Source organism: Schistocerca serialis, chromosome 2, assembly GCF_023864345.2.
Source record: "Schistocerca serialis cubense isolate TAMUIC-IGC-003099 chromosome 2, iqSchSeri2.2, whole genome shotgun sequence".
Lineage (NCBI taxonomy): Eukaryota > Metazoa > Arthropoda > Insecta > Orthoptera > Acrididae > Schistocerca > Schistocerca serialis.
The window spans coordinates 1,159,163,469-1,159,190,856 of record NC_064639.1 but is presented as its reverse complement, the minus strand read 5'-3'; the positions used below and the strand labels follow the sequence as shown (position 1 = coordinate 1,159,190,856).

Here is a 27,388-nt window from a genome sequence, read left to right as displayed (position 1 = left end):
GTCAATAAATAGTAACATAGTAAGATTTTTAAAAAGTTACACCCATTTTTTGTTGGTATAAAAGAGACTGTCAAAATAAAAATAATTTATCAAAGATTAGGGAGAGAGTGTTGGGACAAGAGATATGTCAGTAGGGAGAGGGAGGGAGGGAGGGGAGAGGGGGGCAAGATGCAGTGTACAACTTCAAGGGCAATATTTAGAAGGATTTCGGATATATGTGTGATGCAGTCAAACAGTCAGATGGAACTTTATGTCACTGAGTAACTCAACACAATAGAACACTCAAGCAGTGTTGCCACACCAAAAGAGGGCACTGGAGTCAAGGTAAGAAAATGGGACACACACAAAAATGCTGAGAAGTTTTAGGAGGATAGTGTGGAGTTCAGATTGGCAATTAAAGACTTCCTATCGCATTATGGAGAAAAAATTTAGCAGAGACAACATACACACACTCACGCAATGCAGCTCACACACACATGACCACAATCTCTGGCAGCTGGAGCCGGATTGTGAGCAGTTGGGCATTATGGGAGAGGCAACCAGGTGGGGGTGAGGAGGAGGCTGGGGCAGGGAGGGGGAGGGATAGCAGGTAGGCGTGGGGGACAGTGAAGTGCTGCTGGGAGCATGCAGGAGCGAGGTGGAGAGCAGGGGAGCTAAATGCAGTCGGGAGGTTAGATGGAGGGTGGGTTAGTGGAAAAGGAGAGAAGTAAAAAGTCAAAAGACTGGGTGTGTTGGTGGAATAGAGCACTGTGTAATGCTGGAATGGAAACAGGGAACGGGTTAGACGAGGAAGGACAATGGTTAATGGACAATGGCTAACAAAGAATGAGGCCAGGAGGGTTACGGGAACTTAGAATATGTTACAGGGAGAGTTCCCACCTGTGCAATTCAGAAAAGCTGGTGTGAGTGTGAAGGATCCAGATGGCACTGGCTCTGAAGCATTCATTGAAATGAAGGACTCATTTCCATGATTGCTTCACAGCCTTTGCCGTTTGGATTGTTCCCACGAACACCAGCTTTTCTGAATTGAACAGGTGGGAACTCTCCCTGCAATATATCCTACATTCCCATAACCCTTCTAGCCTCAACCTTCATTAGTCATTGTCATTGCCCCATCCAGCACAGCACAGCACTTTATTCCACTAACACACCTAGTCTTTTTATTTTACTCCTTTTCCACTAACTCTCCTCCGTGCCCCCCCCGCCCCCCTCTCCCCCACTCTTCATCTAACCTCCTGATTGCACCTAGCTGCTCCACCTTGTCCCTACATGCTCCCAGCAGCATTTTACCATCCCCCACCCCTACCCGCTATCCCTCTCCCTCCCCACGTGGTTGCCTCTCCGATAATGCCCCACTGCTTGTGCAGTCTGGCTCCAGCTACCAGAGATTGTGGTCATGAGCGCATGAGTTGCATTTGCGTGAGCATGCGCATGTGTGTACGTTGTCTGTTTATGACAACGACCTTGTTGACCGAAAGATAACTTTCCGTCAGCCTTTTTGTTATGCCTTTCTGTGACTCAGCATCTCCGCTATGAGTCCAGTTTGATGGATATATGTACTGCACAGAATCAAAATGCTGTCACTTCATATGTTTCCCTATCTCTCTGATCAGTTGCTACTAGTTGGACATGAAGGACTTACTATAGGAACCTGAACTATGGCGTTGCCACAAGGACCTGTTTTGGCACTATTCTGTTTGATATCCGCAATGCTCATCTAAGTAGGCTATTGCTGGAGGAGGTGAAGGTTTAGCAGTATGCAAACAATGTAAGTATTTACATGGAAAGTTCATCCCTAGGAAACTGTAACTGACAGCCACAATGTTCAAGCACCAACAGTGACTCACAATAAATGGACTGGATGTATCCACAGATAAATCGAAAGTAGCATTGTTCTCGAGGCATAGAGCAAATATTCAGCCATTGCAACTATATACCTGTACCACATCCCTTCAAAGATGGTAGTCAAATACCAGGGGTTCTTCATCGACTGTAAGCTAACCTAAAAGGCTCACATTACCAATGCATTCTTGCTTGATGCATATGAACAAACTTTCCACCCCTGCCAGCAGTATCTCTGTGCCAAACTGAGTCCAATATGAATCTTACAATCTGAAATCAGTCACCTCGAACTTAACCTTACAATCTCATTCCCATTCAAATTGTGAACTTAATAACTGGTGTTCCTGTGACCATGTGGCTCACATTAATAACAAAACTTTGCTGCAGTTTGTAAGACAGTATTTTAAGGCAGTATTCACCAGTACTGAAACTCCAGAGCCAGGGACTCTGTTGGAATTACGTACTGCATACCATGTTTGCAGAAGTCTGGGCTATTCAAATTACCAGCACAGGCAAATAGCACGGCCACGAAATTCGTTCCGATACTAGAAGCACTTCGTTTCTCCCCACTGATGGCAGCATCTCTACATTTCCTGTTCAGTGATTCTTTATCTTCTCTAACAGTACTTCAAAATTTTACCATCTGTTTGACTGAAATCCCCATTGTATACAGGCTTATCGATGAGTTTGAATCAATTCATGAAGAAGATCATTCTTTTAATTTCATTTAGGTTAAATCACACTGTGGGATAACTGGGTGAAGCTGTTGATCACAATCACTGCACACCTTTTTATGTGAGTACGACAAGCAACTTGCCCCCCTTCTAACAGCCGTGTACCGCAAGTCTCTAGAGGAACGGAGGGTTCCAAATGATTGGAAAAGAGCACAGATAGTCCCAGTCTTCAAGAAGGGTCGTCGAGCAGATGCGCAAAACTATAGACCTATATCTCTTACGTCGATCTCTTGTAGAATTTTAGAACATGTTTTTTGCTCGCGTATCATGTCATTTCTGGAAACCCAGAATCTACTATGTAGGAATCAACATGGATTCCGGAAACAGTGATCGTGTGAGACCCAACTCGCCTTATTTGTTCATGAGACCCAGAAAATATTAGATACAGGCTCCCAGGTAGATGCTATTTTTCTTGACTTCCGGAAGGCGTTCGATACAGTTCCGCACTGTCGCCTGATAAACAAAGTAAGAGCCTACGGAATATCAGACCAGCTGTGTGGCTGGATTGAAGAGTTTTTAGCAAACAGAACACAGCATGTTGTTATCAATGGAGAGACGTCTACAGACGTTAAAGTGACCTCTGGCGTGCCACAGGGGAGTGTTATGGGACCATTGCTTTTCACAATATATATAAATGACCTAGTAGATAGTGTCGGAAGTTCCATGCGGCTTTTCGCGGATGATGCTGTAGTATACAGAGAAGTTGCTGCTTTAGAAAATTGTAGCGAAATACAGGAAGATCTGCAGCGGATAGGCACTTGGTGCAGGGAGTGGCAACTGACCCTTAACATAGACAAATGTAATGTATTGCGAATACATAGAAAGAAGGATCCTTTATTGTATGATTATATGATAGCGGGACAAACACTGGTAGCAGTTACTTCTGTAAAATATCTGGGAGTGTGCGTACGGAACGATTTGAAGTGGAATGATCATATAAAATTAATTGTTGGTAAGGCGGGTACCAGGTTGAGATTCATTGGGAGAGTGCTTAGAAAATGTAGTCCATCAACAAAGGAGGTGGCTTACAAAACACTCGTTCGACCTATACTTGAGTATTGCTCATCAGTGTGGGATCCGTACCAGGTCGGGTTGACGGAGGAGATAGAGAAGATCCAAAGAAGAGCGGCGCGTTTTGTCACCGGGTTATTTGGTAACCGTGATAGCGTTACGGAGATGTTTAATAAACTCAAGTGGCAGACTCTGCAAGAGAGGCGCTCTGCATCGCGGTGTAGCTTGCTCGCCAGGTTTCGAGAGGGTGCGTTTCTGGATGAGGTATCGAATATATTGCTTCCCCCTACTTATACCTCCCGAGGAGATCACGAATGTAAAATTAGAGAGATTAGAGCGCGCACGGAGGCTTTCAGACAGTCGTTCTTCCCGCGAACCATACGCGACTGGAACAGGAAAGGGAGGTAATGACAGTGGCACGTAAAGTGCCCTCCGCCACACACCGTTGGGTGGCTTGCGGAGTATCAATGTAGATGTAGATGTAGAACTAGCCGTCCACCAGAATGAATGGCCACCACAACCTAGCCATGTACAAAGATGACCAGCCAGTGGCACAACATGCAGCTGAGCACAACATGCTTGAATTCAATGGCTGCTGAATAATCTGGGCCATCTGGATCTGTCCCTCCACCACCAGCTTTTCTCAACTGTGCAGATGGGAGTTATCCTTGAAACATATCCTTCACTACTGTAACCCTCCTGGGCTCAATATCCATTAACTTACTATCCCCACACCCTCTACCCAACAGTTTCCCCTTCCTCCATCCTGTCTCCCTTCACAATCCACCTCCCTGCATCACCATCACACCCAACCATCTCCAGTACCTGTGTATCACATGCCTAGCTGGAGCGCGTATCACCTGTCTCTCCCACATTCCTAACCAGTAAACCTGCTGCTTCCCTCAAAGCCGCTAACTTCTCCCCTCTCTCTACTATCCACCCCACATGATACAATCCCAACCTGACATTAGTCCATCTGTCAAAATGCAATCCTGGCAAAGGATATATTCCGAAAGGTAGAAAGTTTTCCTTTTCTTTCTCTTTTGCGTGTGCCTAACAAGAACTCAACACTTCCGCTATTCAGGGAGTGGTCTCCTTTACTTCCAAAGTATTCACATTGAGCCAAAGCTTTCCCTGCTGTGTTTACATATGATTTAGACTGTAAACTTTATAAACTTTTACATCTGGCTATTACTGTAATAATCTGACATGTTCTACAGTCTAGTGATACACTTACATTAAGAATCAGTGGCACTTGAAAATAAATAAATAATGACATGAATAACACATTAGTACTCGTAGATGTACTCACATGGTGTAATCAGAATCCTGAGCTGTTGAAACAGATCTTTACAGGGAACTTGGATACTATTGTCATTTATTAATTCTAATAGCCCTTCTCTGTAGTTTGAAGACTGTGTCCACATTTTGTGTATGGGACCCCCGAAAAATGATCCCTAACTAAAGATGTAGTTCATGTAGGAATAGTATGTAACTATAAGGCATTGTCTGTTACACCCTGATGTCAGTGTCATCAGAGTCACGTGGCATAGGCTGCTTGCACCATGTAATGTCACTCGGTCCCACAGTAAGACAGAGCCTCCAGGAGCTGCCCGACTTGGCTTCCACGCATGCACCTCTCCGGCCCTCTCTGGAAGATTCCAGACACTGCTATTGGCAGTCAACTTGTGATGACTATGGCAAAGACAGCTATTGAAAGCTTGAGTATTTTATTCAAGATTATGTGGCTTGTAAACTGAGAAGATTTTACTGACTGGTATCAGTACCCTAACAGAATAGCATGCCGATGACTTTTTACCCTAGTGTATTTATGGGCATCCCACTACACAAAAATTTTGAGTTTGCTGTCTGTACAATATACTGTTTGTAATTTTCATCCAAATTTGACTTTACAGAATTATTTTCCCTCTTTCTGCAGAAATTCATGCTGTATGTTTTCTTTATTTTCAGTGTGTTTTGTTGCTTGAAGACCAGTTCTAAATGTTATTTAGGGTTTCATTTGCTTATTTATACTATAAGTTCTGGTGTTTTATTTGTGCTTATAATATTACTGTCATCAACAAAAATAATTTTCTATGTGGGTCTGACATTGTGTGTAAAGTTATTGGTATACATTAAAAACAATATTGGTCCTAAGTTGCTGCTCTAAGGCATTCCTGTATTAATATATTTTTGATTTGATGCAAGTTTCACTAAAAATTTTAATTTATTTGGAGCCTGTGCTACCTCTTCCTTTTGTAGCCTCTTTTTTTCTGGTTTGATCAGAGCCACTGATTTGCAGTTCCTCCTGCACCAACAATTTTAGTTTTTTAGCCAAATTCTACATCAAGCATCATCAAAGGCCTTTGATAGATGTAAAAATACACTTCTGAAACATTCATCCTTGTGTAGTTCATCAAGTACCACTTTTGTAAACTACACTATGACTGATTATGTATTTCTACCATTTGGAAAACAAACTGAGTTTCACTGAGAATGTTGTATTTGTTCAGGCAATTCATTGGTCTGCCTTTTGTAATGGATTCTATAATTTTAAAAGTGATTACAGCAGACAACTAGGCTTCTAGTTTTCCATCTTCTGCATCACATTTTTTTTTTGAAGTGACACAATCCTTACTTACTTCAGATACATGTCTGTTGTATCTGTCTGCAATATTCATTCCAAATTATTTTTATGGCAAATATATGACATTAACTTCAAACCTTTTGCCAAGCAGCTGTCATACTATTACCAGAGGTTAGAAGTAAAATGCAGACGTTTGCTTTACCTCTCTCTCTTCTTGCCCTTCTAGTTTTCAACAGAACAGTAGCAACAGAGAGGTAACGTGAGTTTGCAATAAAAGCTTCATTTGAAACTTGCTGACAGATTAAAACTGTGTGAAGGGCTAGGGCTCAAACTTGTAACACTGCTTTTCTACTGCTGAGATGTACCATCACAAATTACAACTTGCCATCACTGCTTCAATTTTGCCAGTACCTCTCCCTACTTTCCAAGCTTCACAGAAGCTCTTCTAAATATTATGCTGAACTAACACTTCTGAAAAAAAAAAAAGAAAAAAAAGGGGATCTGTATCAGTGCTCGAAGGTACCAGTGCTGGAAGGTACACAGTATAAAACTTTGTAGTTAGAAGTACTCAAATTCATTACTAAATAGTGTGTACAATAACTTACTACATTCCCCTCACCTCATGCTTCTCATGAGAACATTACAACCACAGAAGCTTAACTGTAATCCACAGTGTCTCATCTCTAATTCACACATCCCTGTTTTCATTAAGTGGAGTGGAGTAACTGCACTACTTAGCAGCTGGCAGATGATAAAGATACAAACCAAAAGTTTTGGAACCAGTGAATCTATTTCTGTTAAAAGACAAGTGGTTTTGCCAGAGAAATAACATGTTGTCCTGAGACCTAGCATTTTGTGATTTTTTTTTAAATGTCTGTTTCTGTTTTCACCTGGTAACCAGAATTTTTACTTGTTAATATTTGACTTGTGTGATTTTGGTCACTGGTTTCTTAATGTAATTATTTTGTTTATTTAATTGCAGGTGTTCTAGGGGGATATGTTGGCCTTGCAATTGCACAATCTCTGATGTTGACAGGAATGCTACAGATAGCAATCAGAGAAACAACGGAAGTTGTCAGTCAGATGACATCAGTGGAAAGAATTCTACAATACAATGACATTGAGAGAGAACCACCTTTTGAGTCTGAATCAGGTATTTCGTCTAATATTGTTAACCATTATACATTCTGAATATCCTACTGAAGCTCTGCAGATTTGCAGGTGCATAAGCAGCTTAAGTCAGTAGTGAACAAGTTCTCTTCATAGGAAGGGCAAACAGTATGACCACTGTAAAATTAACTGGGACAGGAACATAATTCTATTGAGGTATCAGTTGTGTTTCTACATCTGCATACATACAGTGCACCACTACTAATCATTTCCTTTCCTGTTCCACTCGAAAAAAGGATGAGGGAAAACCGACAGTCTATAAGCTTCTGTAGAAGCCTAATTTCTCTCATCTTATCTTCATAGTCCTTACACAAGATGTATGTTGGCAACAGCAGAATCGATCTGCAGTTGGCCTCAAATGTTGTTTCACTAAATTTCTACAATAGTGACTTGCAAAAAGAGCTTCATCTTCTCTCCAGGGATTCCCACTCGAATTCACACAGCACCTCCATAATACTAACAGAAACATACCTAGTAGCATACCTCTGAATTGCTTTGGTATCTTCCTTTAAGCCGACCTGGGAGGGATCCCAAACAGTTACCTGTACTCAGGAATGAGTCACACTAGCATTCCATATGCCATCCTCTTTACAGATGAGCTACACTTTCCCAAAATTCTCCCAATAAAACTAAGTCATGCAGTCAGCTTCTGTACTACCTCACATGCTCATTCCATTTCATATCACTTTGCAATGTTATGCCTAGATATTTAATCGATGTGGCTGTGTCCAGCAGCATGCTACTAATGATATATTCAAACATTACAGGATTTTTTTTCCTACTCATCTACAATATATTAATTTATATTTTTCCACATGTAGAGCAAGCTGTCATTCATCACACCAACCAGAAATTCTCGCCACCTCATTTGATTCTTTCACTCATAGATAATGTACACACTAACCTCGTGCAAGATAAGGTGGTGACATGGTTGAAGCCGGACACCGTAGTATATACCTTACATTTGGTTCAGTAGCTATTCTGTATATGTCTTTTAGATGGTTTTTGACACTTGTCATGACAAATTATAGCCTACACACCCATCTCTGTCGCAGTAGCACACAAACAGTCAAAATATGGATGCATACAGAATAAAGTTTATATATTCACAGACAGTGTATGTGCAATACTTCCCTTCTTTGAGATAAATTGCAATATATAACATAAATAATTACCAACTTATTTTTGGCTGATAGCCAGTTGTTGGCAGACCATGCCACAGATAGGACAAACACTGAAGGAAAAGAAAAGATAAATAATTGTTATCATCATCAATTACAGTATTAATCGCAAGAATATATTCATTTTATGTAATTTCTTTATTGGAACCAAGTAAATACAGATGGCAAGTGTTAATCAAAGACAAAGGTATTGTCAGGAGTGCCCCAGGGAAGTGTGATAGGAGCGGTGTTGTTCACTATAAACGTAGATGATTTGGCAGACAGAGTGGGCAGCAGTATTCGGTTGTTTGCTGATGATGATGCTGCAGTGTACAGTAAGGTGTCAAAGTTGAGTAACTGTAGGAAGATACAAGACCACTTAGATAAATTTCCCAGTTTGTGTGATGAGTGGCAGATAGCCCTAAATGTGGAAAAATATATATTAATGCAAATGAGTAAGAAGGATAAACCTGTAATGTTCAGATACAGTATTACTAGTGTCTAGTTTGACACAGTCAAGTTGTTTAAATATCTGGGTGAACATTGCAGAGTGATGTGAGGTGGAATGAGCATGTGAAAACTGTGGTAAGGAAGGCAAATGGTTGACTTCAGTTTATTGGGAGAATTTTAGGAAAGAGTGGTTCACCTGTAAAGGAGATTGCATGTAGGATGCTGGTGCTACCTATTCTTGAGTACTGCTCAAGGTCCCGAGTTCGAGTCTGGGTCCAGCACACGGTTTTAATCTGCCAGGAAGTTTCATATCAGCGCACACTCCTCTGCAGAGTGAAAGTCTCATTCTGGATATTGCTCAAGTGTTTGCGATCCGTACCGTGTCAGATAGAAGGAAGATATCAAAGCAATTGAGAGGAGGCCTGCTAGGTTTGTTACGGGTAGGATCAAACAAAACGTAAGTGTTACGGAGATGCTTCGGAAACTCAAATGGGAATCTCTGGAGGGAAGGCAGCATTCTTTTTGGGAAACACTATTAAGAAAATTTAGGGAGCTGGTATTTGAAGCTGACTGCCAAACGATTCTGCTCCTGCCAACATACATTGCACTTAAGGACCACGAAGATAAGATATGAGAAATTAGGGCTCATACGGAGGCATACAGACAGTCGTTTTTCTCTTGCTATGTTCCCCAGAGCATACTGCATCCACTACCAGCTCTCCTTTGCCCCTCAGTACAGGTGTCAAGGAGCTGTTCCCCTGGAAGATGACAGCATGATGAAGAAGGTATCAGGATTCATCAGACAATGCAATGCTCTGTCACTACACCAACAACCAGTGCCGATGGTCACATGCCCATTTCAGTTGTAATTTCTGATGTCATGGCATTAACAGTGGAACGTGCATGGGTCATTGGCTGCAGAGGCCCATCATTAGGAGTCTATTCAGACACACTTTACTCTGCCCAGCATTCCCCCACAGTTTATCTCCTGACCTGTTTTACCAGTTTGCCCAGCCTACGATGTCCAAAGTCTGTCATGAAGGGTGGCCGCCCAACCCCGTGACATCTGGACGTGGTTTCACCTTGGTTTTGCCATGTCTTGGAGATACTCACCACAGTGCTTCTTGAACACTCAAAAAGTCATGCAGTATCAAAAATGCTATTGGTGATCCTATGGGCTATCACAATCTGTCCACAGTCATACTCAGATAGATCACACGCCTTCCCCGTTTTAGTCATGGACAGCACTCTCACTGACGCTACAAGCACTGCGTGAGTGTCTGACAAGCAGTCATCCCTGCTATCTTGTGGACGGGTTTATAATGATAGTGGTCATAGTGTTCTGGCTGGGCAGTGTGTGTATTCTGTTGGCCATTAAAGTTGCAACACCATAAAGATGGTATGCAATGGAGTTGAAATTGGCATGAAATTTACTGTGTACTTGGATATCTAAATGATGCATCTTTTGACATAACTGAACAAAATAGATAGGGGTAGCACGATCTACGTGCTGTATATAGAAAAGATCCTCCAGCATGTTTCTCATTCATACTACATTTGAATATTAGTTTGTTTGTGAGATCATGTTACGCCACTAATAAGAAGAATAAATATCTGTCTGCATGTGGTGGAATTTGACAGCAGCACAGTCATGCCCCATCAAGACTGTATTTTATAAATTGTTGATATTGCTGCTCACGTTGGTCAACATCCCATTGGTGTCACATGAATACGGAATTAATGGATCCCAGAGAGCCATACTCAACACCATTGAGGATCTCAACAGCCCCATATGACTTGCACTTCAGAGGAGACATTGTTCGCCTGTCTCTGTAGTATCGTACAGCCACATCACTTACCTTGAGTCACGAAATGGGCTTGTTTGCAGCAAGACAGGTACCCACACTGATAGTGTGGTAACATCTGGGGTACCACAGATTGCCAGCACTGTGACCATTGTTGTGGCTTTCCCTGACTTGGTAGCACAGAGAGGTGTGCTAACAATGAGGCACCCAACAACAACAGTGGACACAGGAGTGCCACAGTGTTGTCTATTAAAATATTGACTACCCACACATAGTGACGGATGTTTCACCAACAGGCCAGGCCGTGGCATCAGATGTGAGGCTTTGCTATGGCCACTGGTGGGCACACGGCATGAGGCTCTGTCAGACTGCATTTGCCATGTTCATAGAGGCCTGGTGTGATAATATGGCATACTACTGGTTACACAACATGATAACCTCTGGTTTGAATAGCCAGTAATTTAAAGTGCAGGTGTTACATTTATGAAGTGTTTAGGCCAGTAGCTGTACCCTATCATCAGTGTCTCTGCTACATAATATTTCAACAAGATAACACAAGACCTTACGTTGCCCATGCTCTTGTGACGTACCTCGATACAGAGGGTGTTTGCCTATTGCCCTGGCTAACGCGTTCTCCTGATCTCTGACCCAATGACACTGACAAAGGACAGATTTGAAAGAGATAAGAAACTTTCTATTTGGTAGAGTATCAAGGTCTAAAATCTAGTCTATCTGTTGGCTGCCCTGCAGAACTATCAGTGTGCTGCTACCGAGAGAGAGAGAGAGAGTTTTACTGTAGCTCATCAAAGGGTAACTCTAAAAGCTAGCAAGTTTTCTTTTTTTGTGTGTGTTCCTATCAACGATTCAATGCTTCTGCTTTTCAGTGAGTGGTCTATTTTAATCCAAAAGTCATAATGTTGTGTTGAACCTTTAGCATTTCTACCTAAAGCATGAATTGTTCTCTGCATCTTGTTGGCTTGAATCTCTGAAGTATTTGTCTGTGATGTTTTCACACTGCTGTAGTCTTGAAGGTAGTTGGAGGAGGATTGAAGAGATTGGTAACCTGTTAAGCCCATGGCTTTAACTCATGAACTGTTAATATCTGAAATGACACATTTGTGTTGCTAAGTATTTTGATTCAATTTTTCTTCATTCATTTTTGCCTTTAATTGGGTATGATTAGAAGATGGTGCAGATGTAGAAAAGATGATTGTTGCATTTGTTTCATTTATCTGTAAAACAGCAGAGGCAGTTATATGAACCGCGTGGAACATCAGAATATGGCTTAGTGACAAAACCATTAAAATATTGCTTGTCAATTAGATTAAAGAAATGTCTGATATAGGAAGCATATACTGTTGTTATCTGCACTTTTTTGTGCAATGTCAATCATACACTAATGCTGATGACTGGACATACTCACATACATGGATGAGGTTCTAGATTTCATGCAGCATAGATGCCCACTATAATGGTTGCTTGTAAGGGCAGCAGTGTCAAACTCTATAGTTTCCATTGCACAGATAGGAGGAAATGTGACACCAGAAGAGTCAACATGAACTGTTGCAAACCAGTTACTAACAGTATGACTACAAGCATGCATAACTCAAGATCATATTCCACTCACAATAAAGCACTATTACTGGGTGTTGTCATCAGATTTGATGGGGCAATATTGGTGAATACTGACAGCCATGGTACTGATGTGTATTTAATAGTTCGTGTCACAATCCTCATTGCATCATTTAGATATATATCTATTATTTTATTGATACAACTACTTCTGCTTCAAACAAGAGAACGGTATTTGGCACCATGATACACAAGTGCTTGTGCTGTAGTTCTCAAGGTCTTTGCATTAGATCCCCAGCCAGCACCAGCCAGTTACCTTAAAAAAATTAGCTTTTGTCCTGTTTCCTAAATGTCAGGGATCTGTTGACAGTCACACCAAAATATTTGGGGTGTCAACTATGTTGTAATATTTCATTGTAGAAGAATACATTCTGTTGGTTGGGTGGAATGAGCTAACTTCTGTTTTATTAGAGGTCAGGCAGAGTCTCCATTTTTTGTGATACTGGTCAAGCTTTCCTAAGTTGTTACTGAGTGCTTGTTCACAATCTTTGAATGTGTTGCTTTGAGTTGGGCATAACTAAACTTTTCAGAGTCAGTGGTGCTATGTCAGTGGTGTAGATGTTAAATAAAAGTGGGCCCAAAACTGAGTTATGTGGGTGACTGTTCTTCACAGTGTAGAATTTACTTGTAGGTTCTCCAATGTTAATTTTAAAATAGCAGTTTTAAGCCTGTTTTCCATTAGTGCTATGATCTTTGAACTTGGAATGGTTTGACTTCATTTATGCATTGAAACATCCATCCACATGGTGTGATGCTGCTGTGAGGTCAATAAATACCTGTGATGTTGTCTTTGTCTTTCGGAAGCCCACTTCTATAAAGGACGTCAGGGTGAGAACCTGTTGCAGTATCTTCAGTCTGCATGAAATCCTGCTTGACATGGGGTGTGGAGTGGGTAGGAGGTGTTACAACTCAAATTGTTGGAAGTATTCTGTTATACAGAAGTCCTTGCAGCATCTTGTAACACACTTAGTACCACAACTGGACAATAGTTTGCTTGATCTAAAGAAGAGCGTAAATGTAGCAATAATTTTTACATTGTAAAATTGTAGTGACTGTTGTAGTGCTTTTTCTAGTTATTTAATGAACTTGGAAAATATACCATCCAGGTCAAGGTGGTGTGGACTGGTGTATCCCAAAACAGTAGTTTGCTATCTCACAGAAACACTTGAGATCTTGATCTGCAAATTTAATAATTTTATGTATCCTACATGTATTGTTTGTACAATAAAGTTTGGGTGAATTTGGAAACTGTCCTAGAGTGTTCTTTTTTCCTGACATGCATGCCCACCTTTCCCAACACACATCCACATGTGGCTAAATCATCCTGGATGATTCCAACTCGCCACAGCTCTGGGAAACGGTGCTCCCTGCCCCCAACTCTCTCTCTCTCTCTCTCTCTCTCTCTCTCTCTCTCTCTCTCTGAAGTGGAATGTTCTTCTAAATCTTGAATGTTTTCAGTTGTTTCTATGCATTTTGATCACTAAATGCCTCAGGTACATAGTTAGTAGTTACTTTTACTATTTATACTACTTGTAAACTCAAGACTCAGATTCACATTGATTGTTTTTTCTCTCAGCACATGGTACACAGTTAAAGATTTCTATTTCTCCTTCAGAATAAATCAGAGACTATCTCATCAAAAATCAGATAAGTTTCAATTTAATATAATGTGTAATGTCTTGTGAAACGGTAAGAAACAAAGCTACTTGGTCATGGAAAGGGCCACTATATAATTCACAGAAAGCCAATTAAAGACCTTAACAACAAAAAGGATGGCACAAAAAAGATTTACAATAGTATTTACAACATATATTATACTACAAGACTCATACCCAGTGCAGGGAAATCCCATGTGGAATGAAGTATGCTACAAGTGATGCTCTTCATTTAGATTTGAAAATCTGTGGTTTATATCATGCATATATTCTTTGATATCTTTTGTAGTATAATTTTGCTACTTTGCTGTAACAGCTCTTTATAATGGGTAAAATTCCCTCATTACAGGATATATTCTAGTCCCAATTCTTAACAAATTATTTTGTTTTCTTCACCTTATTTTCATTTTAGCTGTCTTTGAGGGACGCTGGCTTTGGATTTTGGGATAGAAGTTCAAAAATTAAGTAAAAAAAGAAAATTTCCTCCTATTGTTCTTGTTGGAGATAATTCATAAACATTTTCTGGTGGTAAATAACAGGAGTAAAGATAACCAGTCACCATATAGTAATGGATTGAGTGATCAACAGGTTGGTTGGTTGGTCAGTTAGTAGCATGTTCATTTGCTAATTTTGCAAGACAGATCGTAATGATGTGGACTGAATCACTATACATTCACACCAAAAATTAATGTATACATATGGTTACATTCTGAACATTCCTAATTCTTATACAAAAAGAAAAACCGGCATACATATGTGAGTTAGTTATTCCTAACCACTACCTTTTACACATTGCAACAATCGAAATTCTTCTGCAGAGTAGAAGGAGTTGTCAAGGAGAAACTTTCTGGGCTTTTTATCAAATTTCCTTCAGGTTGTAATTATGAACCTCATCGTTCCTCTTGAACTGTAGTGGATTATTTATAATAAACTTCATGAGGGAATAAATATGCTGTGAAGCAGTAGTCAGAATGCCCAACTCTTTAAACAGGTGTTTACATGATGATCATGGGTGAGGACCATATTTTGCACAATGAAGACTTTCTTGCTTAAAGGCGAGTTACACCAGAACATTATTCCATATGATATTATTGAATAAAAAAATATGCAAAATATGTCAACTTACCGATTTGTCTCTCCCCAAAGTTTGCAATGATTCTAAGCACAAATGTAGCTGAACTAAGTTGTTTTAGGAGTTACAAAATGTGTTTTTTCCAATTTATTCTCATCAATATCGACCCCGAAGAATTCTGAAGGTTCCACTCTATTTATTATTTCCTCACCATATGTTACACTTATCACTGGTGTAGAACCTCCAAATGAGCAGAACTGAGTATTTTGGGTCTTCTTAAAATTGAGGGAGAGACCATTCGCAGAAAACCAGTCAATGATACTTTTAAGAACTTTGTTTACCATCACTTCTGTTTCTGTACATATACTTGGATTGATTACAATACTAGTGTCATCTGCAAAAAGAACTAATTCTACTTGTTGTATTCTAGGTGGAAGATCGTTTACATATATGAGGAACAGTAGTGGACCAAAGATTGAACCTTAGGGAACCAGTACATGATTTCTTCCCCATCATAATTATGTCTGTGGACTATATTGCTTGAATTACTGAATACAACTTCCTCCATTCTTTTGGTTAGATATGACATTATCCGTTGGTTGACTATACCATCAATCCCATAAAATGTTAATTTCTCTAGGAGAATACTGTGATTCACACAATCAAATGCCATAGAGGGGTTGCAGAAAATACCAGCTGGTGCTGTTTTATTATTTAATGCTTTTTAAAATTTGGTGACTGAACATGTAAATGGCATTCTCAGTAGAGCAACCCTTCTGAAATCCAAACTGTAATCTGCTAAGGACACGATTGTTGCTAAGGTGAGATACTATTTTAGAATACATCATCACCTCAAAAATTTTGGAGAATGATGTCAGCAGTAAAACACCTTTCTGAAAGAGGGGTTTAACAATGGCATATTTCAGTCTCTCTGAAAAAATGATTTGAGTTAGTGATGCATTACATATTTCAGATAAGACTGGGCATATTATACGGGAACAAATTCTTAATGCTCTATTGGAGACACCAGAAAAGCCAGGTGAGCTTTTATTTTTGAGAGAATGTATGGTTTTCTTAATTTCAGGAGAAGCTGGTGATACATTCGTATGATAGAATTTTATAAAAGATACTTTTTCAACATACCACTGTGATTTTGCTCTTGAACTATTCTACTATATTTAAGAAATTATTATTAAAAGCAGTTGCTACCTGTGACTCATTGCTCACATCCCTTCCATTCAGTTCAATAGTCCTGTCTCTCACTTCACTACATTCCATGCTGCCCTAAGTCTGTTGTCAGCAGTATTGGTTTGTGATATTATGTGCATGTTCATTGATTTTTTTAATAACTGTAGTAATTTTGAGTACTTTTTGCAGTGTGCAAGTACTGCAGGATCCCTACTTATTTTTACCAAAAGATACATTTCCCTTTTCCTTTCACAATGTACTTTTAACATAAAAAAGATTGAAAATGTTGCTGGGATTTCACACTATACCCTCCTTTGCAGCAGACTAGTACATGTCTACATTGTAAGGACCAGCTGTGTTGTATCATCACTGCAGCAGATTTGGGGTAAGGTGTTGCATTGGATGGAGTGGGTGAGAAGAAGAATGAGGTGCAGAAGGGAAGGGATGGAAGGGTGGCTGAGCACTGTTAGGGAGAAAGAGCCAGACAACAGGTTATGGATGTGGCACTGGCGAGACTACCCTGGCACTGGCAGGTGGAATTGTATGTTGCATACATTGAAGTGGATGAGTAGATTGGGAGATTCATAGTGAAATATGCTCACTATTTTTATATACTTGAATTTAGCATATTTCATGGCAGTACTCACTTTTCCTTGGATGTTTATAAGATGATATTTGACTTTTTTGTGTTGGCTTCAGTCGTCTAGTAAAAGTATGATTCCATAATGTTGTTTCGTCGGCTGCGGAAATGTCCTGGTTCAACGCGTTTGCCTCATTTTTGGTGCTTCAAATACCATTTTTCCGAATGTACTTCCTTCTTGATGTTTATATAAAAAAGTAGTAGAATAACTCATTTTTTCTGGTCACTTGCAAATTATTATAATGGGGACCTGTACATTGTTCTACCGTCACACACCGAGTGTTCACTGCCGACTGACTACCGTCAAAGACGACTCCAACATCAAAGACATTTCAGACAACACAAAAGCTTCCACTTCTAACTAGTCTCTTTGATATTATTCGTCACGTCTACTAATATTAATCAATATGCTGTCACTCTCGAACGTATAAGCAAATTAGCATAAAATAAGGCAAATTACAATTCACAAAAAATATTCTGACAAAAATATAAGAAAACATTTACAACCTCCCTCATTAGATTTGGTATCGACAAATTTGGTAGAAAATAACACATCTCCCAGATCCATTACAATAGGTAGTTGAAGCGCTGGAGAAGAAAGTTGTCCAGTTGTTTCAGTCGGGGATTCTATTATCAATCGCCGTGTTCATAAATGAGTAACATCCCTCCCACCTCTCTGAAAGTAGTATTCCTCTGTCCCAATATGCAAAACACCTGTTCCATTCCTTATGACACAGCTTGTTCCAACTTGTTGTCGCAATGGTCGTATTGCTACGAAAGACGTAGGTGCAAGAAATGTTCTTCCCATTTACCTACTACGTTGTATCCCAGTCCTGCCACAGGCACATCGTACCCTTTTGGTAACTGTGGCACCTGTGGAAGCAGTTATGTCATATAGCAACTCTGTTGTTAGCTTGGGCACAGCCTTTTATGTGCTGTCCACCAAGTGATGGTCCCTGCACACTGTTTCCAAGAGCCAAGTTGGCAACCCAGTGACAGCAAATGCTACTGAGCACAACATACTTGACTTTAATGACTGCTTCACAACCTGTGATGTATGGATCCCCCCAATATCACTTGCCCTGAATTGCGTTCTTGGGATTTATCATTACCATACAACTTCTGAACCCACTATCCTCCTGGAATTAGTCTCCTAACCTCAGCCCTCCTACTTCATCCCTATGCATTTCATTTGCTTTCTCAAGTGCTACATACAATTCTCTCTGCCTGTGGCAGGGTGAACTAACTGGGACCGCATGCCTATCCTGCTCTCTCTCTTTCTCTCTCTCTCTCTCTCTCTCTCTCTCTCTCTCTCTCTCCCTCTCCCTCTCTCTCTCTTTCTCTTCCCCCCCCCCCCCTTCCTCCCCTCCCCACCTGCCCCTCCGCAACTCTATCTCCCCTTTCCCTCACCTCCATTATTCTTCCCATTCACCTCTCTCCTGCTACATGACCTCTTTCTCTAACTGGACTGCACTGCCAGGACAATGTACTTGGGAGGGGAAAACGTAGCCCTGAGCATTTCTGTGTGTTTTGTATCAGTTAGCTCCAGACGAGGACATTATCTGTATACTCAGCACCATTTCAACCTTTTTTGTGCACCTGTCAATCAGTCAGTGCCTCCTTCCATTATTTGTATTACACCCAGGATTTTCTGGTGTCTCATATTATTGTTCTAACACATGTAACTTAGGTATGATCATTTACTATTTTGTAGCTGGTATATTTTAACTTTTTTATTTGATTGTCATGATCTGATACACCATTTATTGTGGTCCCTGCATTAATATAATATGTGGGGCCTAAGAAGAAAGTGGCAACAGTAGTCTTGCTATTACCATCTACTCTGACTGAGAATGACACCATAGGGCATAAGTTGAAATTAGAGTAACTGTCTAAGATTGCCATTGTTTAGAAGTCCATGTTAACCTCTCAATAAACAACAATTTTCTGCTTCTTATTGTTAAACTGTGTAAAGACTATTTCTAGATGAGGAAGAAACTGTGGAGTATTTCTTGCTAATGATCTACAAACTTCTAATTGTATGAGAATGCATTTCTAGTTCCAATTTATTGGAGATGCTGATGTCTTTTATATCGATTGGTATTTGCTTTTGTCTTTCTATATTCAGTATGGTACCTGATTTTTTATTAATCTTGTCACAATAGTTCTTCATGTTCTTGTATTTTCTGGATCTACCATTGTTGTAATTACTGATTAATTGTGGATTCATTATTCTGCCCTTGATAGTGTTTGAGATATTTGATGATACAATTTGGCAACCAGCTGTGATGCCTAGCATCTGTCAGATTGGTCATATTTAATGATGCTTTAATACTGACTTCCATATTCATTGCTAATCACTTTTTGTTCACCATTAGAAACATATTACATAAAGTGATATCATGTGAGTTAAACTAATGGAGCTTTATTACAGGCAGGAGACCACCAAAAGTCTGGCCAGATGATGGAGTCATACAGTTTGTTCATACATATTTACGATATTCTGCATCAGATCCTCCAGTTCTAAAAGATCTCCATTTTACTATAAAATCTGCTGAAAAGGTAAACTTACTACACTTGTTTTATTAAGATGATTATTAGGGAGTAATATGGACTGAACATTAAGGAAATTGCATGAATCACTGGAACAAAAATAATACATAACTCTTAAGTGACATGAATACAAGGTAAAACAAGATTGTAATATTTTTCAACCATAAATAATGAATAATTGCTACAACTGAAACCACAAAACAAGTATTTTCAATATAAAATTATGAAGAGATAAAGAGAGAAATAGTTTATTATTATCAGACCATAGCAGACAGGTAATTTAATCGGGGTGAACAGAGAAATGTATAGAAGGAAAATGGACAGTTTATAAATTAAGTAGGGAATTCATCCAGACCAAAGAGACAGCAGATAAGGACAAGAAGGAAGTCTAAAATGAACTACCAGCAGGAAAGCCCCAAGCATCACGTAATTCACAGATCCCACAGTTGATTCCCCACCAACACGTCTGAGGCTATCAGCAATAATCACAAGCTTCTTCAATCACAATTATTATTTACATGAAGATGCTTTGAAAACAACAAATTTTTTGTCATTTTGATGCAGTTCACAGATGTTTTGGAGAGTAGAAACAGCAACTTGTTGTTCTAATATTTTCTGTTTAAGATTCTGAGAAGTGCAGTCGTCACTGGCATCTGTGGTCTCTTCATACCTACTGCTGAAAGAGTATCTCCACTTAATATGTTTCTGCAAGATTAATATTTCTGTCATCATATATGTTTTGTTTCTTTCTTCTTCTCACATCAGAATTGAAATTTTGCACGTAACACCATCTTCAGCCTTTTTCTACAAAAACAGCTTCCAGAACTTGTGTTACACTAAGTTCAGGTATCTATTAACTGCTTTATTTTCACACAGTTTGTTTTCAAGCTCAACTCCGTCATAATGAAACTGTCATGTGATAAACAAAACAGAAAGGTATATTGGGCATACCACATCCAGAACTCAACAATTTAGTCATCTGGAAGAGGACCTCTGCAAAGACTGTTGAAACATAAATTTTAAGTTTATTTAGAAAAAACTGCAGCCTCAAATCTAAAACTGTTTTATTCAGATCTACTCAAACTGTGTAAGTAGTTTAGCAATCTTTGTAATTAGTTGATAGTTTAGATTACAAAAATAGCCTAACTGGTTACACATTTTTGAAGGCTCTACTATACCCTATGTGATCAAAAGTATCTGGACACCCTCAAAAATATACGTTTTTCATATTAGGTGAATTGTGCTGCCTCCTACTGCCAGGTAGTCCTTATCAGTGACCTCAGTAGTCATTGGACATCGTGAGAGAAGCAGAATAGGGCACTCGGCGGAACTCATGGACTTCGAACGTGGTCAGGTGATTGGGTGTCACTTGTGTCTTACGCCTGTACGCGAGATTTCCACACTCCTAAACATCCCTAGGTCCACTGTTTCCATTGTGACAGTGAAGTGGAAACGTGAAGAGACACATACAGCACAAAAGCGTACAGGCCGACCTCATCTGTTGACTGACAGAGACTGCCGACAGTTGAAGAGAGTCGTAATATGTAATAGGCAGACATCTATCCATACAATCACACAGGAATCCCGGACTGCATCAGGTTCCACTGCAAGTACTATGACAGTTAGGCAGGAGGTGAGAAAACTTGGATTTCATGGTCGAGCGGCTGCTCATAAGCCACATATAATGCCTGTAAATGCCAAATGATGCCTCGCTTGGTGTGAGCAGCGTCAGCTTTGGATGATTGAACAGTGGAAAAACGTTGTGTGGAGTGATGAATCACGGTACGCAATGTGACGATCCGATGGCAGAGTGTGGGTATGTCAAATGCCCGATGAATGTCATCTGCCAGCGTGTGTAGTGCCATCAGTAAAATTCAGAGGTGGTGGTGTTATGGTGTGGTCGTGCTTTTCATGGAGGGGTCTTGCACCCCTTGTTGTTTTGCATGTCACTATCACAGCACAGGCCAACATTGATGTTTTAAGCACCTTCTTGCTTCCCACTGTAGAAGAGCAGTTCGGGGATGGAAACTGCATCTTTCAACACAATCAAGCACTTGTTCATAATGCATGGCCTGTGGCGGAGTGGTTACGTGACAATAACATCCCTGTAATGGACTGGCCTGCACAGAGTCCTGACCTGAATCCTATAGAACACCTTTGGGATGTTTTTGAACACCTACTTTGTGTCACGCCCCACCGACCAACATCAGTACCTCTCCTCAGTGCAGCACTCCATGAAGAATGGGCTGCCATTCTCCAAGAAACCTTCCAGCACCTGGTTGAATGTGTATGCCTGCGAGAGTGGAAGATGTAATCAAGGATAAGGGTGGGCCAGCAGCATACTGAATTCCAGCAAGTCATTTTCAGCCACATGTCCGGATACTTTTGATTACATAGTGTGTAACGAGATTTACGCATGATGTGTGTGTGTGTGGGTGAATGAATGAATAACAAATGATACAACGGAAAACAAAAAGTTAGCTGTAATTTCAGTTTTTCCGTGGACACCAAGAAAGTGTATTGTACGCGCAAACAATTAGCGCGGTGGCTGATGGGAGCGACTGCAAAGGCATTTCCCATTTACGGCCGCTCCCATCAGCCAGCGTGCCGGGTGTCAACTCTGTTTGCGCGTTTAGTATGTTCGGTTGTTTACATGTGAAGTTACATCAAGTAATTTACCAATTATATTTGTTTCTGGGTCCTGCAAAACATTTTTGTTACCTTGGATTTCCTTATAATTGTTATATTTACATTAGCAAATGCTTAAGTTTTTGTTAGAGATTCTTCGTACGACTTCATATGTCATTCATTTAAGCCACAACCAGAGGAACAAAGCCACTGCAGGTACTTGAGGGGCAGCATAGCACGTTAATTACAGAGTTGTTTCTTGAGAGATATGAACAAATCCGTAGCGTAGATAGCTCTGTTTCCTCATTGATCTTCACATGTTCTGTCATTAACACATTACTGTGGCCTTCATTAGTAATCTTGTTAGCAGAGGGAAAAACATGAAATGTTAATGCCTTGTGATGTTTCTGCATCTATGGTCAAGCATACTTTCTTTGAGAATGCGTAGCCGTAATATCACAGGATTAGGCCAGCAGATGACATACTAGTGCTGGAGTCATTTTTTGATGTCCTAGTACTGAGATGATCTGCAGTACTACTGCCATTAATGTTACCTCATTTGAGTATATTGTGTATAGGTTACGATTGCTGTTATCTTTCAAGTCTGAACTGCCATTTCTTGATTTAATGTTCAGACTAACCGTATAGTTCATTTTACTGAGGACTACTTCTCGTTAGCAACTGTATCTGTGCTGGAAATCTTAAAAACTCTTTTATCTATTTTTGACTCTCTACAATTAATAGAAAGTGCTTTGTATTAAACCCTTTTACATTCCTCCTTCAAATACAAAGAGATAACATTTCATAAGAATATGAATTCACACATGAGCAATGATATGTGACAATTCTGTTCCAATCTAGCAAATACAAACCAATTTCTTTTCTTCCATGGTGTCACTGTCATTGTCACTGAAGGCGTGTTTCCATAGTGCACCTTGTGTCTCCAAGGCAGGACACTGCAGCATGGAATAAACCGCCAAAGCATCAACTAATGTGAAGTGTAGTAAAGCTGCTACCATCGTTCCACCTTGCAGATGTGCGGCATTCATCCATACCAGTCATAAACTTCCAGTCAGTATGCTATTCTAGATTAAAAAGCTAACAAAAAACTTTCACAGTGATGATCATCAGTTGTCAGTTCGGTAGATATTGTGCAACACATCACTTCACACAAGCGATATGCTATGCTGCATATCCCCTTCCTGAGATGAAAGATGTCATTATGGCTATACAACATACACAAGTAAATAATACTGGTAGTTCAGAACACACTTTTGCCTTCAAAAATTACATCTAGTTAAAACTTTGGAAACTAAAAACCTCAGTGATGTTTGTCAAAGTACTACTTTATATAATTCCATTTTAAGATGTCTTTAATCAAGACACAGTCCTAATGTTACTTATTGTTACCGTTGGATTACCCCACAAAGAATAAGTAACACTTATCATGGCAATGTACCTCATCTTGAAGTCATACACACTTTTTTACATTGTCTCTATTTCTCTATACATGTGGGCTTGCCACAAAGGGTGCTGGTAAACCAGTTGCCCCTCTAGTTTAATTATCAATTCTTTATCTAAACATAATGAGTATTGTGGTTTCAGCTCTCTGAGACTGCAGACACGTGTGTGTGTGTGTGTGTGTGTGTGTGTGTGTGTGCTGCTGACAAAGGCCTTAATGGCTGAAAGCTATAATTGTGCGCATCTTTTTGTTGTGTCTGTCGTGACTCAGCATCTCCACTATATGGTGAGTAGCAACTTTCCTTCTCTGGTATTGGTACATAATGAGTGTTTATCACTTAATGATGCTCATTGCATAGGAAATAATTATCAGTTCATGTTATGGGTTGATTATTGCTGTAACTTTGGCCAGGAGCCACTGATGCATGCACTACATTTCTGGCAATACTGCGAAAACAGGTTCTAATACATAGATAAGAGTAGGTGTTTCACACTGGAAACTACGGAATGTGGAAGGAGAGAGGATTGACCTTGTACTCCTGGCAGAGAAGAAAGGAAAGGAAAAGAAAGAGTAGGAATGTTAGAACTGAGAAAGAAAGATGATGGACTACAAAGACAGATACCAATCTCACTCCCCACCCCAAAGATCTCTCCCTGGGGGGTTCTTCACTGGTGAACTGGAGGGATGAAGATGTTTGCCAGTCCTACAGAATGGTCACCATTGGCTTCACCTTAACAGGCCTGTAAAATTGGTTCTAACACCCTACTACTGACAGTCTCTGGAGGGGTGGAGGGGGGCAGGGGGAGGGGGGGGAGAGAGAGTGCAGCATAACAAACAGTAGCCATCATCCTGTTAACAAACTAAACTGTGTCTGTATATGTGCGGATGGATATGTGTGTGTGCGCGAGTGCATACCTGTCCTTTTTTCCCCCTAAGGTAAGTCTTTCCGCTCCCGGTATTGGAATGACTCCTTACCCTCTCCCTTAAAACCCACATCCTTTCGTCTTTCCCTCTCCTTCCCTCTTTGCTGATGAAGCAACCGTTGGTTGCGAAAGCTTGAATTTTGCGTGTGTGTTTGTGTTTGTTTGTGTGTCTCTCAACATACCGACGCTTTCGTTTGGTTAGTTACATCATCTTTGTTTTTATTAAATAGCTAGTTAGTTAACCTTCTTGTTAAAATTTCATTGATTTTTCACCACAGAAGTATTTTGGTTCCTTTCAATAGGGTACCAGAATGTAGTTGTTGTGGAATACATGTAACTTAATTTAATGGAATAAACCACCAAACCAGTAAGTACTGTGATTTCAACACAAAATCATTAGTATTCTGATGACCACTGTTATGTCCATGTATCAACAAAGCTGTTATTTGGCCCCATGTACTAACTTCTCAGGCCAACTTCAAGCAAATTGGTATACATAGTACTAATCATATAGATTTCACTATTTACTGAAGTACTTATATAGCCTTCAGGGTGGCGTAGTTACATTTTTCACCTATAAAAAAACTGTACGCTGACATCTCAGTGGAGTTCTCTTCTTCTGCAGTTCTCACAAGTCTTCCCTGTTAGAAAACAAATCAATGTTGCTCCACTGAACAAGCAGTAGTAGAACAAGCCGCACTAATTGTATCCGCAGGGCACATCATAAGTTTCTCTAGTAACAGATTTAAATGAGCTAACGGAATGAAATATAGACTTTACATAAAACTTCACTATATTGTCACTTCTTTGTTATAAGTTCACCACCAGCCCATAGTAGTGTGAATAGTAGCCAGCTTATGGTATTCAACTGAGCCTGTTACTAGAAAGATTACAACAGATGTTCTGCGTTGGTTTTTTTTTTTTTTTTTTTTTTTTTTTACCAAAATTTCGCACTTTCATCTTTCTCATTCATATGAAAACACTTTCTAACATTACATGATAACTTTTCACTAATAATTCCACAAAATGACACCTCTTTGCAGTGCTCCTATTATACACATACTATTATCATGGTGGTTAAGCTCCACATTTTTCTAGTCTCCCTAAAGTATTCTACAGCCCACAAAATGTGTGTGAACATACTGTTTTATGATTGGCTGCAAAATCTTATAGTCAATCCATTATCACACATCTTTTACCTTGAACCAATCGCAACTTAATAGCTTTTCAGAGCAATGTTAGAAAACTTTCGTAAAGACGGGAACTTCGTGTTATTCCTACCTAAATTATCCGCGTATGTTTCTTGTTTCCCCAGTACCATAAACTGGTGAATCATACAAGATAAAAGATAGGCTTAAAGCAATATGTAATAAATTTCACCATGTATCCCCAGTTAATGTCAGCAATCTAGAAAGAGACCTGTGCGCAACTCATGGTATGCACATAAATAAAAGAGGAAAAAAGACAGTCAGTAAATTAATTGTTTAGGAACTTAGACAAAATTTTCCACAAAGTGGTGTAAAAAAGTGCATTGCCATGGAATGGCACAACCCACGAAATCTGCAGACAATGCTGGGAAACTTGTAAAGCCTGATGGACAGTTTGATAGCCTTAAATCCTCTTGTATAGCCCATCAGGAGAAACTCAGACTTAATGTCATGCACCAGAATTTTGACAGTCTTAAAAACAAGCACAATGCTCTGGATGTTATTATATGTCTTGATAAACCTGATATTTTAATCATAACTACACACTGGCACTGAAGACCTAATTAGCAACAATCAACCACTCTCCATGAAATTTTGTTCTGCCTGTAATAGGAAAAACAAGTCTGGGGCTGGCAGAACAATCTTCACTGTTAAAGCAAGTAATTTCAGTGTTATTGACACAAGTGCATTCTGCATAGAAGGAATCACAGAATTTGCTGCAATGACTCTAAAATGGGGTAGAGAAAATATAGCAATTATCGGTGTGTATAGGCCACCTGTAGCCAGGATGGATACATTTTTCAAAAATCTATCTGACTTGTTGATACATATAGAGACAGTACATTTTCAGGGTTAAATGGCCATGTAAATACTATAATAAAAGGGGATATAAATATAGACTTATTAACCAATGATTCCAATACCAAAAAGCTACACCTACTCAATGAATTCAATCTGAACCTAGTTATCCATGAGCCAACTAGAGAAACTGCAACAGCAAAACATGTCTGGATAATATAATCACAAATGTGACCCATCTTTCCAACAGTACAGCTGTTCTAAAACTAGCCATCTCTGATCAGCATGCAGTACAGCTACAATGGCAGGCAAATTAGATGGCCTTTGTCACTAAAAAGAAACTATATGTAAGCAGAAGAATTATGTATAATGATAACATCAATATACTGAACTGCATGTTAGCACACATTCCATGGTTTAAGAATGATAGGTTTTCCTATGACTGCTTTGCTGCTGACTTCTACTACTGTTCTGATGCCACATGCTCAGTTGTACTCGCCAAAGTTAAACAACCTAAAAATATAAACAAAAGTATCTGGATAAATAATGATGTCATTGAAGAAAGAGAAAAATTAAAATTTATTTCATAGTGCAATGTTGAATAGTAGACAAAATTTCAAGCTAAGGGGGGCCTTCAGAACTTATCAAGAATACCATAAAGAGTTATTAACACAGACCAGAAGCAGCAATGTTGCAAACAAGCTTCAGGCTTTACACAGTGTACTACTGGTGTCTGAGGAGTGATAAAACAGTTCCAGAACAGGCAGAGACAAGTGCTGTAAGGACATCCCACAATGGCATGATAGTAAAAGATCAACTTGAAATTGCTAATACACACATCAAAAAAAAAGTTCTGTATCACCCCAGTTC

The 27,388-nt window shown here is 39.7% G+C and overlaps 1 protein-coding gene across 1 annotated transcript in view; it reads left to right on the top strand.

Annotated features, from left to right (window-relative positions):
* The window catches only part of LOC126458618 (ATP-binding cassette sub-family C member 4-like), a 267,565-nt gene that overhangs the window by 222,384 nt on the left and 17,793 nt on the right, over nt 1-27,388 (top strand). The window contains exons 19-20 of the mRNA XM_050095784.1: nt 7,157-7,327; nt 19,381-19,508. Coding sequence (XP_049951741.1) covers nt 7,157-7,327; nt 19,381-19,508 — 299 coding nt within the window. The remainder of the gene's footprint in view (nt 1-7,156; nt 7,328-19,380; nt 19,509-27,388) is intronic.